Here is a 16,522-nt window from a genome sequence, read left to right on the forward strand (position 1 = left end):
GTAAAGCATCCAGGTACTTTAGGTACTTTCGATTATATTTTGCTTTTAAAGTGTATATAGTATATATGTATATTTATATATTTTAGTAAGTCCTTTGAATGTGCTGGAATGCTAATACGTTCATTTGTAAAGAATGCCTCAATATTGCTCTATTGCTCTTTCCCACAGCCATTTTTGACTTTTCATCTTTTTTTCCAGTTCCAGTTTTTTCAATTTATTTATTTATTTTTGCTTCTAGCAAATTTGTTATCGATCTTCTTTTAAAGAACTGAACTGGCTGTGAAATGAAACATGGCCTTAAATTGAGCTCCTTAAATCTTAAATGCTTGAAGCATAGGCCTATACAAAATTAATGGGGTTTTATCAAGACTATAAATATTTGTTAATTGTCCAATCAGAGGTTTGTATGGAAGTTTGTTTCCGCCACAGAATAAAAAAATAAAAAAGGTAATTGCGACTTTTTATCTCACAATTCTTTTTTTTCTCACAATTGCAAGTTTACATCTCACAATTGCAAGTTAAAATGTCAGAATTGCATGATATAAAGTTGCAATTCTGAGTCTGTTTTTCCTTAGAATTGGACTTTATAACTCGCAATTGCGAGTTTATATCTCACAATTCGTAGAAAAGATGTCAAAATTGCAAGATATAAACTCGCAATTGCAAGAAAAAAAGTCAGAGTTGCGAGAATTGCGCAATTCTGACTATATAACACAATTTTGAGTTTATATCTCGCAGTTCTGACTTTATAACACGCAATCGTGTTTTTATTTTACAATTGTGACTTTATATCATGCAATTCTGACTTTATATCTCAATTCTGAGAAATAAAGCCAGAATTGTGAGATGTATACTCGCAATTGTGAGAAAAAAAGTCGCAATTCTCTTTTCCATTTTTTTTATTCTGTGGCTGAAACAAGCTTCCATAGTTTTGTGCAGGTCAATGTTTGTTTTGTTTTTTTTAAATAAAAATGCATTCTATGCCTTAAAATTAGACAACCTGCTGCAAAACACCATTTAATGGTAAGTTTAGCTATAAATGTGATTTTGACCCAATTCAGAAACCAAATCCATGGACTATTCTTCATATGCTAACAAGATAAATCACAGGATAGTCTAATATTGAAAATATGTGTAATTACCATCTTTTCTTGATGTTATAATCAAGTAGATTATAACAGGCATTTTCATGTGGGCTAAACAGGTTGGCTTTTGCGGAAAATGATCTGACTCGTACCGGTAAAATAGCGAGGAAATAAGTCTTCAATACTGCTTGACCCTCCTTTGTTTTATTTGGCATCTATGTAGTGAGGGGAAACGTGTTCTTTTATTGCCCACAGGAAAATGAAATCATGTTTTCCTCTGGAGCCACAATCAGTTTAACGCAACAGTTGCGACCAGAAGTAGCCTTTGAGAAAAATCATGTTAGCTCAACTTTAAGTATCTGCACAACTGGAGGTTGTTTGTGTTGATGTGAGGAACGCTGCCCTGCTTCCAGTCTGCTATCATTGCAGTAGAAATTCGCCAGAGACACTGCACAGGTTGAGTCCACTATGATCTAAAACAAGCTCAGATTTTTAAAAGCAAACACAAATGAGAGGTGTCTACACAGGTTTAATCAGATTGGTAAATGTGCTGCCAATGTTTGTCAGATTACTGAGTTGCTGCGGTGTCCTTTAACCTCTATGTCATTTTTTTTTTTACCTGTTTACCCAGTAAGGGTTAGGAGTATTATGTCTTTTATTTTAATTGTTTTTATCAGAAATTAGTGTATGTGCCAATGTCAGTGTGTGCCTTCAGACTGGTATGTCCTGTTTGTGTTTATATCAACTAGGAGGTTGAGTTGATGGTTTTATATGCAGTGTTTGGTCTGGTGGTTAGGTTTTACATCAGCTTTAGAGCTCTGAAGGTAATGTGTGTGTGACTGCAACAGAAAATAAATGTTTAAAAAGATGTCATGTTTTTTCCCCCTAAATGATTCTTCATTTTGCAAACAAAACAGAGTTTACATGATTGACAAATCATTTTAGTTTATATAATACTGGCATTAAAAGAGAACCTGCTAGAATAGCAATTCAAGACTGTGTTATCCAATCAAATCGAACTTTAATATGGTCTATTGATTTAAAAAGATGTGTTGCTTTACTCAATAGGCCCAAGGTTTAAAAGTGTTATTTCCTGTTATCGATTGTGCAGCGTGGCAATCTTGTTAACGGGTTCACCGACTAACAGAATGCCACCTGCTCCCAACAGTCTTAATAATGGCTAATGTTATGAACATTTAGTTTATGATAATCCTGCAATCAGCTGACAGGGGATTTTTTTTAGTAGTTTATACAGTTTTACCTTGTAAATGTAAGTGGTAAGGGGTAGTTCACACGGATGGAAAAAGAAAATAACCAGTTGCAGTGATTGTCTGGTTTCTAGGTCGATTGTGATAAGTGATACACTAGACCTTTCTAAATGGGAAGGTGCAAAAATTACAGAGGACATTTTTTTTTTATTTCTAACAATTTATTTATCTCAAGTGCATAAGCAAATATGATATGTCAGTGCGTAAAGGTCTTGCAGCAAATTTAAAAGCTGTGCACTTTGTCGATGGATGCCCTCCACCGTAATTAAAACTCACAAAAGAATAAAATCATATTTACATAAAGCAAAAACAACAACAAAAAAGGTGGACCCACATGTTGAGCACTATATAAGTTCAGGGAGAAAGGACATGGTTTAAAGTCACCCACATTTCTAGGCTATTTACAATAGCACTTTAAAACATGACACAGCTTCCAATAAGAACAACAGCTTTCCAAGAAAAGCTTAACCACAGTTTGCCACGGTGGATATGATGTTTTATACTTGTTATTTTACTGTTTTTCACCCATTGTGATAGAGATAATTGGAGCAATATTTTGAGAGCATATGTTGGTGGCATTGAATTCGAGAAGCACAGGATAACAGCAGCAGCAACTAGACAAGTAGAATTAAAACAAACAATTCTTAGTCATTTTTTTTAGACTATTTTAGTGAGCTTAGCATTTAAATGTTTTTCATTTCAGTTGTTTAAAAGGAAAAAGTTCCTTTCTGGTTTGAGTGGTGAAACGTAATTATTGGGCCAGGGTGTGGGGGACCCACTCTAAAAATGTATTATGTTCCAGGCCCAGTGAATAGTATAGATGTTCTAGCAGCAGAAACATTACCTAGGGCAGCACGACTGGAAATTCAGGAAAACAGGTCCAACAATGCATGTACCCAATGATGGATGCCCATGTGTAGACCACATTTAAATAATAATAAAATGTGAGTGATAAGAGAAGAAGAAAAAAAAAAAATGAATTTACACATTAGCTTTGGGAATTAAAAAATACTGTATGCATTGACAAAAGAAAGTTTTTAATGATGTAGTTTTACACTTTGAGAAATTATGTTTTGTGAGGTGAATGGAATAATGAATGTAAAGCGAGTCATATGGGAGATACATTCAGTAGTACACATGTAAAAAATAACGTTCGAAGGTGCTAAAACATGCTCAAGCACACAGATGTGAGACACAATGAAAAGTTCAAAGCATCAAAACAAAACATTACAATACATAAAGGAAACCAAAAATAAACTGGCTGAAACATTCACACAAACATAACCATTCACCCGGACCAAATGATGGTTGAGAAAAATTGCCACCACTTAAAAAACTCATAAAGGTTCAAAGCAAATTAATTGTGAGATTAAAATATGAGATTATTGACAATTATTGGAAACATATATTATGAAATGCAATATAAATATCCCTCCCTCAAAAAAAAAAAAAAAAGTCACATTGGCTTTGTGACATAAATTAGACAAAGAATGATCCCCAATAGTATAATAACATCAAGATTATCTGTCCTATGAGGATTCCCTCTCAGTTCAGCTTTAAACATTTTAAAATCAACAACAACAAAAAAGAATATTAAAGAAATTACTCTTTAAAATTAGTAACAATTGTGAAGTAACATGAGAAAGGTGCTTATCAGAGAGGACAAGGTTGGTTAGGAATGGCATCATGTTCTATGGACTGTTCAGGTATAATCCTACATTTTGTAGTTGATTGATAAGGCAGAGGGGCTTGAAGCTCAAAACACACTAGGCAGGGTGTATTTCCAACCATGAACATCACTAACAGCACACATGTATATAATTCAGTCTGTACTAATACACAAAGTTTGAATAAAAATACCTATTCAAGCTCACACTGACTCTCCCTTTTGAAGCTTATGTTTAAAAAATTGACTAAACCTTTCAGGTAAGGCAGGTAAAACTCGGCTTGATCACAATGTCACGGGAACTCATATTTTGTGTATTTTGTTTAATACTGCTGAAAGTCTTCAGATTGATGGTTTGTCCTCTACAACTGCAACTAAAAGACTAAAGGGGGAAATTATTTTTAAAAAGTAAAAAAAAAAAAATTGGTAAACTACTGACACTCTCACAAAATTCCTCAACAGTACATTGCAGTGATATTCAGGAATACTTTTGCAAACCTCACAATCACATGTGGAACGCTCACAGGTCAACCTTAATCCAAATCATACATGAAAAAAAGTCTTTGTTCTTGAGTCCCAAGCCCCTAGTACCTTTTGTCATCTTTACGGAAATGCCTCTACACAGATCTGCTCCTCCGTAATGTCATCCAGCATCTGAACATCAACGGGACTGCAAATGTCACTGTCGTACACTTCTGTGCCCAACAGGGCCTCCTCCAGACCTTCAGCCTTTGCCTTCGGAAAGCCATGCTGTTCAGATGGTGATGTGCTTTCTACAGACTCTAGATCTTCGATGCCAGCACGGTAGTGAATCATGAGCAGAGTCAAAGCTTGGAGACGTTCACCGGACTTGGCCAGAGCTGCAGAGATGAGTGCCTTGCGTCGAGAGTCAATCGTCTCTCGTTCTTCCATATTTAGAGAGTTGTTATGCTCCAACTCTTGGTCAATCTCCTGCTGCAACTTGTCCAACATAAACTCCAGTTTCTGCGAACGCTCATCTGTCGGTAGGCCACGGTAAAGATCTCGACCAATCTCTTTGACGGCGATGAACACGCTGTCATCTAGCCCACCTTCCTTACGCACCAGTTTGGATCCACCACTACCAGGTGGCTGCTTGGAAGGACTGGCCCCAGCATAGGTCTCGGTGTCACTGCTCTCGTTGTCAGAAGTGTTAGGCGTGTGTTTTGGAGAAGGTTCCACCGCCCCTGATCCTATTTCTGCAACCTGTTCTGCAAGTCTGGTTTTGGGCACCTGCCTCAGATTAAGGAGTCGAGAGCTAGTGTTGATAATGTGACGTGTAAGTCCAGTAGTTGCCCGGTTAATGGTGGACTTTGCCTCAGGATCTGCCCCACGCCGGTCTGAGGCGGCTACGCAGAAAGGGTGCTCTGTTAGACATTTCTCTTGACACTTCTTGTGACAGACATAAGAACAGGTCATGCACTGTGAGGCAGCCTTGGTCCACACCTTCTTCTTACAATACTCGCACCAAGTGGGATTCTGGAACTGAGTGTCTTGAAAATTGTGCCGCATCTCTCCTATCTGCATGCCGCTGTAACTCTGTTCATCCCGGGTTACCATGAGCACCTGGTCCCTTTCCTTTTCCCGGTCTTTTAAGTCCTCTTCCTGAAGACTCCCTTCTCGCTCACGTTCTGTCAGTCCACTGGAGAGGTCTGACTCCCCGTCTGCCAGGTAAGTGAAGTTGACTGTAACATCTCCATAGCAGAGTTTCTCGTTGAAACCTTTGTGAGTGCTTAAGTTGCGCAAAGCGGTACGGCTGACGCTGGCCCTTGGTTCGGGAGCACATAGACGGAAGGTGCTCTGATATTCAGCAGATGACGTAGATAAGCACTCCAGTGCTATGTGTTCCAAGCGCAAGCTGACATGCCCTAAGCACAAGAGACTACCGAGCTTGAAGGGGTTCTTGCACCAAAGTGCTATATTAAGGAATTTGTGGTTGTTTTCCACTTCAAAGATCACAGAGGCTTTGTTCCAGCGAGCAGTTCTGCTGCGGTACATGGTCTCAGACGATTCCCAGAGACCCTGCTCGTCTAAACTGTCCCTAGTGTTGGAGGAGCTCTCAGATATTTTGTCTTTGGCTGATTCTTGTTTGTTTGTGGCTGGAATATTTAGGATTTCCTCTGTGGGATCTGGGTTCTTGCTCACAGGCTTCAACTCTGGTGACTTAACAGGGATTTTTTCTAATGGTTTTTCACCATTGCCAGTAATGGGTTGTGTTTTCTCTGGACTTTTTTCCACTGCAGGTTCATTACCTTCTACCAGGCTTTGGCTTTCTGAAGCAGATGTGACTTTTATATGAGGTCTGGGAGGAACAGGAGGGCGTGCAGGTGGTGGAGGAGGGGGCACTGTTGGTCTCTGTGGCTGTTCAGAAGGTTCAGCAGACTTGGGAGTTGCCGGCTTTGGTGATTCTTTGGACTGGGATTTGAGTGGTGACTGAAGGTTCAGCCTGCGGTTGAGAATTGGTGAGATGGAACCAAGGGGCTTGGCCAGGTTGGCCACAGTTTTTTTGGGACTTTGGTTTACAGAGAGCAGGAAATCCTCCTTCGTGTCAACAGTGACTGGAGCTGCAGTTGATTTGGACTCAACGATCAGCTCCTCAAACTCAGAGTCATTGTCTCTGTTATCAGATATGTCCATGGTAGTTATTGGGGCTGGGTCCTCCTCGTAGCCCCCAGGATGAGGAAGATAGCTAGGCTCCTCCATTGGGCCAAGGGTTTCTTGGAGTGTCCCCAACCCCACAGCAGGCACCTGGTGACGGACCGGCCTCTCATATAAGACTATCACTCTCTCTCCAGCTTGTTTCAGCAGTTTCGGCACTTGGACAGAGGACGTCACTTTGACTCCTGTGCAAACAGACATGAACAACACTTGAAGCTTTGCGAATGTATTATAAAACTATACAAAATTGGCATCAAATGACCTACCCACCATGTCAAACATTCCATTTGAATGGTAATGAGTAAATTTATGTAGTTTCTAACCTCCAATAGCAATGAGGCGATCTCCTCTCTGTAAGTCCGCCAGGGCAGCTGGAGAGTTTGGGGTGACGGTCTCTATGCTCACATGCACTGTGTCACCATCAGTGGCCGGAACATGCCTGAAAGTCATCCCCACGCTCCCAGATGGTCCTTTGATCACCTCTGTCTGCAACACAAAACAAAGCGAAACAATATCAGATTTGCTAATAATCTTAATGAAAAGGTTATGTAACTGAAGAAACTAAGGCTTCACAATTATAATTCATTTCCAAGTAGCTTTGTAAATGGTAACATCTTTTCTTTATTGCAGGTGTTGTTACGGCATACATTACTTTAAGTCATAAGATCACCAAATGGGACTTGACAGGATAGAAGTAGTTAGGGGAAGCCTTTTTGTTACTAGTTGAGAGGAATGGTAGGAGTTAAGCCAAAAGACAGTTTTTTTTAAGCTTATCTTTTGACAGCAACAGCAGTTAATAATTAGGGCGGACAACCTACATTATGATGTGAAAAAAACAGCCTTCACTTTCTATACAAAGCTCTCTCTACCAATCACATCCAACAGTTTTCATGGTGATAAAACAATGCTCTCTGAAACGAAGGGAGGGGAAGTCTGCAATTACTGTTAATTTCACTCCAAATGTGCCACGAAGTAGCAGCTGCAGTTTCAGAGCTGGCTGTATCACAAAGCCTGCATCATAATATCCACCTGTAGCTCCACCTGCACTTTGGTTTGGCACCATACAACACCCACCAGGTACACAAGGAGCAAGTTAAGTGTGCCAATGTAAGGAAAAATTCCACTAGATCCACCAAGAAACAAAAATGGTGATCTGGGCTATATAATAGTTGCACAAACACTAGTAAGATTTCTTTTCATTGATCTTTCCATGTCCTCTGTGTCTCCCTTGTTCTCTTTCTCTTTCGTTTGTGCTGGGGGTGGGCAAGAAAGACAGGATGCAGATCCACGCTGCCGAGATGGATGACTGTAATTTTGCTGCTGTCATTTGTTATAACCCTTGAGAAGGGCACTGATTGAGTTAAACATGGGATGAAAAAACAGACAATCTACTCAAGCTGGCAAGCTGAAGACTGACTTGCCCAGTTTTGACCAATGACTGTATATAGAAACATTCAAGAACCATCAGAAATTTCTTATAAGGTAACTTACATATATCCATTCAAAAAGATATCTATCTTTGCTGTAGTTGCTACTTTACTTAGTAACCATAAACAGACTACACTTAATGAACTGTATTACTTGGCATATTAATATTTTTAATTTGAATGTTTTAATAATAAATTTAACTATTTAACATCGATATCTAATCATAATGTTGTTGCCAATGTTTTTTTTTTAATCGCTCTAGTTGTTTTAATAACCCTTCTTTTTATAAAATGTTTGATTTGAATATTCCTGTTTAAAATAGTCAAGGGAACATCACAAGAATGGATTACTTCAAAGAAACTTTTTTTACATAATCAATTGTATTGCCATTGAAGGAGGGTACATGCAGCGTGGGAGTGAATCAGAAAAAAGACCAGGGAAGAACACTAGTGCCAATACTATTTGCATACATGTCATCTAAGTCTTAGCTGAGATGCTGAAGATAAATTTGCTTATAACAGAAAAAATAAACACACAGGAACATAAATCTTAATGACTGAAGGGATGCTGTTAAACTCTCCAGAGATGATTAATTCTGAACATTTCTTCCCTCAGGACACAACCTGATCCTACCCTTTACACATGTCAGAGAGGGTTTGTGGGAGAAAAACAAAAGCTTCAGGCCTTTTTGAGGCCACTGATGGTCTTCTTAACCGGCATGTTTGGGATAATTCATTGCAACCTGTTCAGGAAAAAGAATGAAAGCAAAGTCTACGTGAGAAATCTCCTTATTCACCACCTGTGGGGTCCAGAATTAAACAGATGTTCTGTATTACATTTTTTCAATTGCTGAAACAAACATAGAAAACAAGACACCATTGTTTGTTGCATGGGCTGTGATCTAGAGAAGACTTTCATCTGATATTAATCTTAACAAGCACTAAAAATTACCTCCAAACATCCGGATCTAAGTGTTCTAGTACAGGTACATATTGTACCTCAACATCAGAACTAAGAATAAGACAACTAAAGCGCTACCAAAAGACTTCATTTCAATTAAGTCCACGACCGAATGAGAACCAAGACACTTGGAATTACAGTAGAAAACAAAACGAATCTGCATTAAAACCATAAATAAATAAAAAATAACTAGCAGAGGGTGAAAAAGACATCTGCACTTAACGTGCACCTTTGTTTTCCCATTTTTAGAACGACAAAATGACAAGGTTCAAAGAGTGAGAGAGAAAGATTTGTCTGACACAGGAAACAAACAGCGACATTGAGCGGCAATTACAGGCGATTTCTGTAGCTGAGTGGTGGCTAAGGCGTAATTACACAACCATGGAAAGGCACAGCAGGAGGAACGCTCAGACACTCATTGTGTGCGTTACTGTGTGTCTGCATGTGTTGAGTGCAGGTAAACGGACTGCTGCCGCTCCGACTGGTTCGTGAGGACGCTGTTCATGTGTCAATTTGATGTTCGTCTCACCTCATCACCACAAGGTTCACATATACACCCTCACATCGAGTATCATGGAAATATAAAACAGCTTTTCAACAAACAAACACGGGGCCTGTGGGACATTTTCAGGTCAATTCCATTGATTACAGCATAAATGTCAGAATTAAAACACCCACTTAAATACCATTACACACATTCAATACCACCACGATAAAAACAAGCCAACAGCTGATAAAACAAAACCTCTGTCATAATTTCTCACTTACATGTCATGCCAAACTCATATTCATTTCTTCTGTAAAATATAAAAGGAGGAAATGTGAATAATGATTTGTAGTTTCCCTGTCAGTATTTTCAACATTTTAGCATATTAGCAAAAGTTACAGCAATTTATTGCATTTTAAAGCAAGCTTGGAAAGAAAAGAAAGAAATCAACAATTTCGTTTGTGACAGTAAAGACAGTAAAGCTTACATTGTAACCAAAAATAATCTGAATTTTGTTCTTTTAAACTTTTTATTTCAAAGTTATATATTTATATGTATATTATAACAGTTTCCACAAAAATATTAAACAGCACAACCGTCTTTAACATTGACAATAATAAGAAACTGATGACTGGAGTAATGATGCTGAAAATTCAGCTTTGCCAACACGGGAATAAATTACATTTTAAAATACACTAAAATAGAAAAATTGCAATCATATTTCACAATATTACTGTTTACTGCAACCTTGGTGGTTATAATATTTACTTAAAACTTAAGACTTAAAAAATATTTAACAATCTAACCAACCTCAAACTTTTTAATCAAATATTTAAGTTTGCAAGGCACATATACACCTGTTCAAGATAAATAAGAAAAACAGCATTTAGTGACAACATTTTGTGTCCCATCATGATATCAAGTCAAATCAGTTAGGAATATGACAGTGATTAAATCATTTTCATTTCTGAATTATTTGAAGTAACAAAACAGCATCAACTTTTGATTTCATTTACTTTTCTAGTCTTTCTGATGCCTCCCAAAGAAAGAATGCGTGTCTCTCACTCTCTTGTATGCACAGCACACACAAAAAAATGCATACAGTGAAATGCTTGGCCACCCTAACATTGCCTCTAATAAGCACAGACATCAAATCGTACTGTGCACTCAAAGAGACAGACAGATGAAGAACTGCTCAGAGAAAGAAAACATGTCACACAACATCAGCCCTACACACTCACAAACACACACATCCCAGATCCAGCACACCCTGTACCACAAAATGGAAGGTTCCTTCTAGTCATCAGGTGTCAGTGAGTGTGTACGTGCTTGTAGGTGGTAGACGCGTTACGTGCAGCGGTGTGATTGTTGACAGATGCCCATTGAAGCTATTGTGCCGAACGGACAGTTGCCTTGTGTATACACCTGTTGCTGGAGGAGTGAGTGTGTGTGTGTGTGTGTTCAGCCAAACCTCCCACTCTTCATTTTTCTCTCCACCTCCATTTTTCCTGCTATCCATTTCATTCATCCTCCCACTCCCTTCATCCCCCACCTTTCTCCCTGACTGGCTTATAGAAATCTAGCCTTTTCAGAGCAGGCCCTTATCCTTTACTTAAGCAACACAGGTGATAATGATGATGCCCAACAGAAAACACACAATTGATACACACTTTGCTTAGCATTGGGGTCAGCAAACATTTGGGGTCAGTCAGTAAGACTTTTGAATGTTTTTAAAAGAAGTCTCTTATGCTCACCAAGATGGCATTTATTCAATCGAAAATACAGTAATATTGTGAAATATGTTTCAAACTGTAATGAATTTCTGTGATGGCAAAGCTGAATTTTCAGCATCATTACTCCAGTCTTCAGTGTCACGTGATCCTTCAGAAATCATTCCAACATGCTGATTTGGTGTTCAAGAAACATTTCTTATTATTATTATCAATGTTGAAAATAGTTCATATTTTGTGGAAACCAAGACACTTTTTTTCAGGGTTCTTTGATGAAGAAAGTCCAAAGCTAAGTCCAAAAGAACAGCATTTATTTGAAACCGAAATCTTTTGTAACATTATAAATGTCATTACTGTCACTTTTAATCAATTTATGACTTTTAATCAGTTTAATGTATCCTTGCTAAAGGTTGGCAAAATTAAACCTTGGTTGAATCGGACTGTGGTTATCTAGATCAGACCTGGTTGACAGAGAGCGTGCCAAGTCAAACACTCGTGTGATAAATCAACAGAATCAACAAACAAGGTTTATTTTGTGCTTTGTTGAGTGAATGAGGAGTTCGGTAAAAAGATCCATCGTCACACAACGATGGAACAACTCACCGGAAATGTAATGTGGTTTGACGTGTTTCAATGACTAGAGCAAACAGTAAGGATCGAGGCAGCAGCCTTCAGCAACTTTAAACCAACACAGACGGATGAACAATCTCTGAACACAGACCTTTTGTAAGAGCCTTTTTCTCTTTAAAACGAAAGGTTTTTTTCTTCAATCTGTTAGTTTTATCTGCAACCTGAGCTAATAAAATTAAAATCGACTCGCTCCCACCACCTGGCAAAAAGAGAAAACACCAACCAAAGAGTAATGCCACAACAAAGAAATATTTCTGTAAATAATATTTAAAATACATCTCTGTAGAGATGACCGAGATGATTCTAGAATGAGAATGCAAACTTCTAGCTTTCTCCATATGGTTCATTTAGTGAAAAAGAGGATGAAAACAGATAATTAACTATCTTGTTTTGTATTTCACTTCTTACATTAAACATTTTGAATGTAATTGGCCATAATAGCTGTTGATTCCACTGAAAAACACTTTTTTAAGTCATTTCAGAGCAAACACATAAAAAGATATCAAAAATATCAAGATGTTATGTATATTTTTGCTACAGTATATTGGCCAGTTCTACTGCACAAACTCTCTGTGTCTTTCTCACACACACAATGGCTGAGTTGGGTGGCCTGATGCTGTAGTGAGAGCCGTCAGAGCAATGGTCAGTAATCGAATCATCTGGCACATGTCAGAGAGATTAGTGTTAGGGTATAGGGTAGCAGTCCCCGCAAGGCATGTACACACACACACACACACACACACACACACACACACACACACACACACACACACACACACACACACACACACACAGCTAGCGATTAATAGTTTATTTCAAAAGGGAAAGAAAAAAGACACGTGAAAGAAAGGAGACTTAGACTGATCCACCCAAGTGGAGAGATGGAGGATTATCAAAACAGAAGTGAACGTCATAGATTTTAAAAGATTACGTTTTCTCAAATCACAAATCAGACTGCAACTTTTTTTTCTAATTTTCCATTAAAAATACAGCATTTAAACATCCTTGGAATCATTTTCTTTGATTTGCCAAACTGCAAAACATATTAAGACTTATTTCAAGTATACTGAATTGAAATCTTTATTTTTCCTACCTTATTTGGGTCTTGTGTCAAGCATTAATTTTACCAAATTTCATTAGATTTATACTTAAACAAGAAAAAAAAATAGCTAATGAAGTTAGAATTTATTTTACATATATAAAATTATATCTATATAACTATATTATCTATAAGTATTTTTCCTTCAAATTATATATATATATATGATCAACACAAAATTAATACTAAAGTATGGAAAGCAAACGCCTATAAAGTGCAAAACTAATAATTTGTATTCTGATTAAAGCGACCTGAATATTGACCTCAGCAAAGGTTCTCAATGACCCCCCATCCCCCCTCCCCTCAGTATTACACCAAAACTTTATTTTAAACTATCCCACTAGTAACAAGGTTAAAAATTAAACAGTTCAAATGTAATATTGAGAATTTTCTGAGCTTGATGAAAACTCAATTTCAAAACGTGCGACAGGCGAAGCTGGCAGGAAGTGAGGATAATTAAGCAAGCATTGCTGTGGATTAATGTGTGTTATATTAAGTTTCCTGGTTTGAGTCACATGTAATAACTGATGGTGTGGTGGAATATCGTCAACGCTGCCCTTTTCTGACACTCTGCTAATTCAATCACTCGCTCTTCTTCTTTTCACCCATCCTTCAATCCATCCTAATTAACAAAACACTGTCACACATAGTTACATGGCAATGACATGAGGTTACCTTTATAGAAAATCTGCTTTATCCAGTTCAGTCTCAAAGTTATGAGTTAGAGGGAAACAATTTGCACTAAATATAATACATCAATAAAAACCTTAACAAAACAAACTACCACAAATTTTCTGATTCCAAAGCAAACTTTAGCACCACAAAATATTATACATTTTGAAAACATTGAATACGCCTTTATTTCTTGGAAGAAACCCTTAAACATGGGTTCAGCAAGTTGCACTAATTGCTTCTCATTTTCTGTTCGTAGACAAACCTATTCCAGGGAACACTGATTTGCAAAAAAAAATTCAAAGCTGGGATGAATGCAGTCGCGTCTCATCACGGACGGGCTGAATTTTCATGTTTCATGTTTTTGTGATTGGAGGAGGCTTTTCAGAGAGCGCCGCACAAAAGGGAGGGTTGTTATGGAGACCGAGGACATTCAAAAAACAAGACCCTTCTCATCCCTCTCATTTGCAATTGTTCACAGTGGCCACAGCGTTCTTTAACATCCGTCCGAGTCGGTTCCGTTTTTAGCGCCTTCATTGTTATTCACCCGCTCAGTCTCCTAATCTACATAGACCCTCCCCCAGTTTAACCCACACGCGAACGCCCCGGTAGAAAGGTAGAATGAGAATGAGAACGACCAAATGAAGAGTCTCTCGTATCAGCACTCAAAGGCCATCCAAGTGAATCCTTATCATTCTGGCATTTTGTTTGTCATTTCCATTCTCTCAGCTTAAACTGAGTCAGTTACTTAAAAGTGGAGTTTCAAATGTCCCTTTCCCATGAAATCAGCAGCTGTCTGACTCTGTCAGAAGATTCGTGGGTTTATAACACTCTCCACTGCAGCTCTATATTCAACAGGTGACATTTTGCTTCAAAGAGTGATGGACTTTGAACAGAGGGTTGACTGGCCCCAATCTGACTGCAAGAAATGAATGTTCAGCTGGTATCCATTGAGAACTGGGCAACGGATGTGGCCAGTGAGAAACCTCCAAATGTGTGTCAAACGCTGTCAATCCATTTACATCAGTTTCAGTTGAAGGCCCTCAACATGGATGTCAGAAATGTGGACAAAGGAAGACACCATTGTAGTTGTTTTCCTTAGATTACCATCAAATAAACACCACTTATCAACCCAACCACAGACAATAACTGCTCCATGTTTCTGCATCAACGTAATGAAAGAAAGAAACAAATGAAATGAGTAAAGATAAAAATGAGGTATAGAGGAAAAGGATGAAGAAAAATAATGAAGGAATGAAAGACAGAAGGAAGGGTGAAAATTCAAGGAAATGAAGGAAGAAAAAGAGTAAGGAAATAAGGTCAATTTATAAGGAAAGGAAATTAAGGAAGAAAGGATGGAAGGAAACAAAGGAGGAAATGAAAGGAAGAAAAAGAGGAAGAAAATAAGGAAGGAGGAAGGGAACAAATGAGGAAATAGGAAAGTGTAGCACAGGAAAGTTTAGAAAAGTTGGAAAGGAAAAGAACGAGAGAAGGGAAAGGACAAAAACAAAATTACAACAAGAGAAAAACAAGGTAAGGAAGAAAAGATTATGGAAGTAAATTATGTAAAGGAGTACAGAAAGGAAAAGGAAGGATTGAAGGTAAAAGGGTAAGGAAAAGGAGTAAGGACAGGAAAGGAAGAAAAAAGCCAAACAAATAAAAGAAAAGGCAGTAGTAAGTGAAGATAATGTTAGAGCATCATGGTTCTCTCAGGTCCTGATCTGTCTGCAGTGCTCTCTCTCTCTCTCTCTCTCTCTCTCTCTCTCTCCAATCTCTTTATTTCCAGGGAAGGTGCCCGGACAAGCAGAGAGCAGCAATAAACTGCATAAAAATGAGATTTAGCTGCAATATACTTCAGACTGCATCAAATCGTAGCAGCATAGACAAAGAGCAGCTGGCCTGTCAGACACCCTAGTTACAAACAACAATTAACTAAAAATACACCAGCAGCTGACTGCGGGCAATACATACTTCAGAACAAAGTTAAAGTCACTCGACCCTGACCCTGTACACACAACTGACTAAAGTAAAATAATGCTGTCATTAGATACAAATCTTTGTGGCTGCAAAAAGTGTGCCTGTCTGTGTCTTAAGATAGAAATCCATTAAATTGATCTCCAAAATATTGATTTATTAGAAATTTTATAACATAATCTGTTATCTGTTGCAGAACATAATAAAACTATGTTGTTTGCGTCAAGACTCTGCCAACCAATCAGTGCACTGCTTTTTCTGTTGTAAAGGGCATGGCTAAGATTAATTTACCGATGGGGCTGGAATAGCCAGCAATGAGTTTTGGTGTCTGTGGTGTTGGTAATACACCCATTAGATGCTCTGTCATGCACAGGGACGGCTGTCAAATTAGTTCGATTATCGTCATTGGCACACAGAGCAAAATCAATTGGAAATACAAAGGAGCAAAACAGCCTGGGAAACCCTTAAAGGCATAGTTCACCCAAAAATGAAAATTCTGTCATTAATTACCCTCATGTCGTTCCAAACCCGTAAGACTTTGTAACACAAATAAAGATCTTTTTGATGAAATCTGAGAACTTTCTCTCATTGACAGTCTACACAACTACCACTTTGACGCTTCAAAAAGATCATAAAGAGATTGAAAAACTAATCCATATGAATAGAGCGGTTTATTCCAAATTTTCTGAAGAGACTTGATCGCTTTATATGTGGAACAGATCGAATTTAGGCTTTTATTCACATATTTAAAAAAAAAAAAAAAAAAAATACAGATTAGGGGGAAATGACTGTTCATCATCTAAAATCAGACAAAACACCAAACTATGACCCAAACTAGTGCTGCACG

The 16,522-nt window shown here is 38.0% G+C and overlaps 1 protein-coding gene across 1 annotated transcript in view; it reads right to left on the bottom strand.

Annotated features, from left to right (window-relative positions):
• Nucleotides 1-2,506: 2,506 nt before the first annotated feature.
• The window catches only part of pdzd8 (PDZ domain containing 8), a 45,528-nt gene continuing 31,512 nt past the window's right edge, over nucleotides 2,507-16,522 (bottom strand). Inside the window, exons 4-5 of the mRNA XM_079852725.1 lie at nucleotides 7,019-7,181; nucleotides 2,507-6,880 (exon numbers count right to left, since the gene is read on the bottom strand). Of these exons, the coding sequence (XP_079708851.1) occupies nucleotides 4,623-6,880; nucleotides 7,019-7,181 (2,421 nt within the window). The 3' untranslated portion in view covers nucleotides 2,507-4,622. The remainder of the gene's footprint in view (nucleotides 6,881-7,018; nucleotides 7,182-16,522) is intronic.

The sequence above is a fragment of the Squalius cephalus genome (assembly GCF_949319135.1).
Source record: "Squalius cephalus genome assembly, chromosome: 20".
In the NCBI taxonomy this organism is placed as follows: Eukaryota; Metazoa; Chordata; class Actinopteri; order Cypriniformes; family Leuciscidae; genus Squalius; species Squalius cephalus.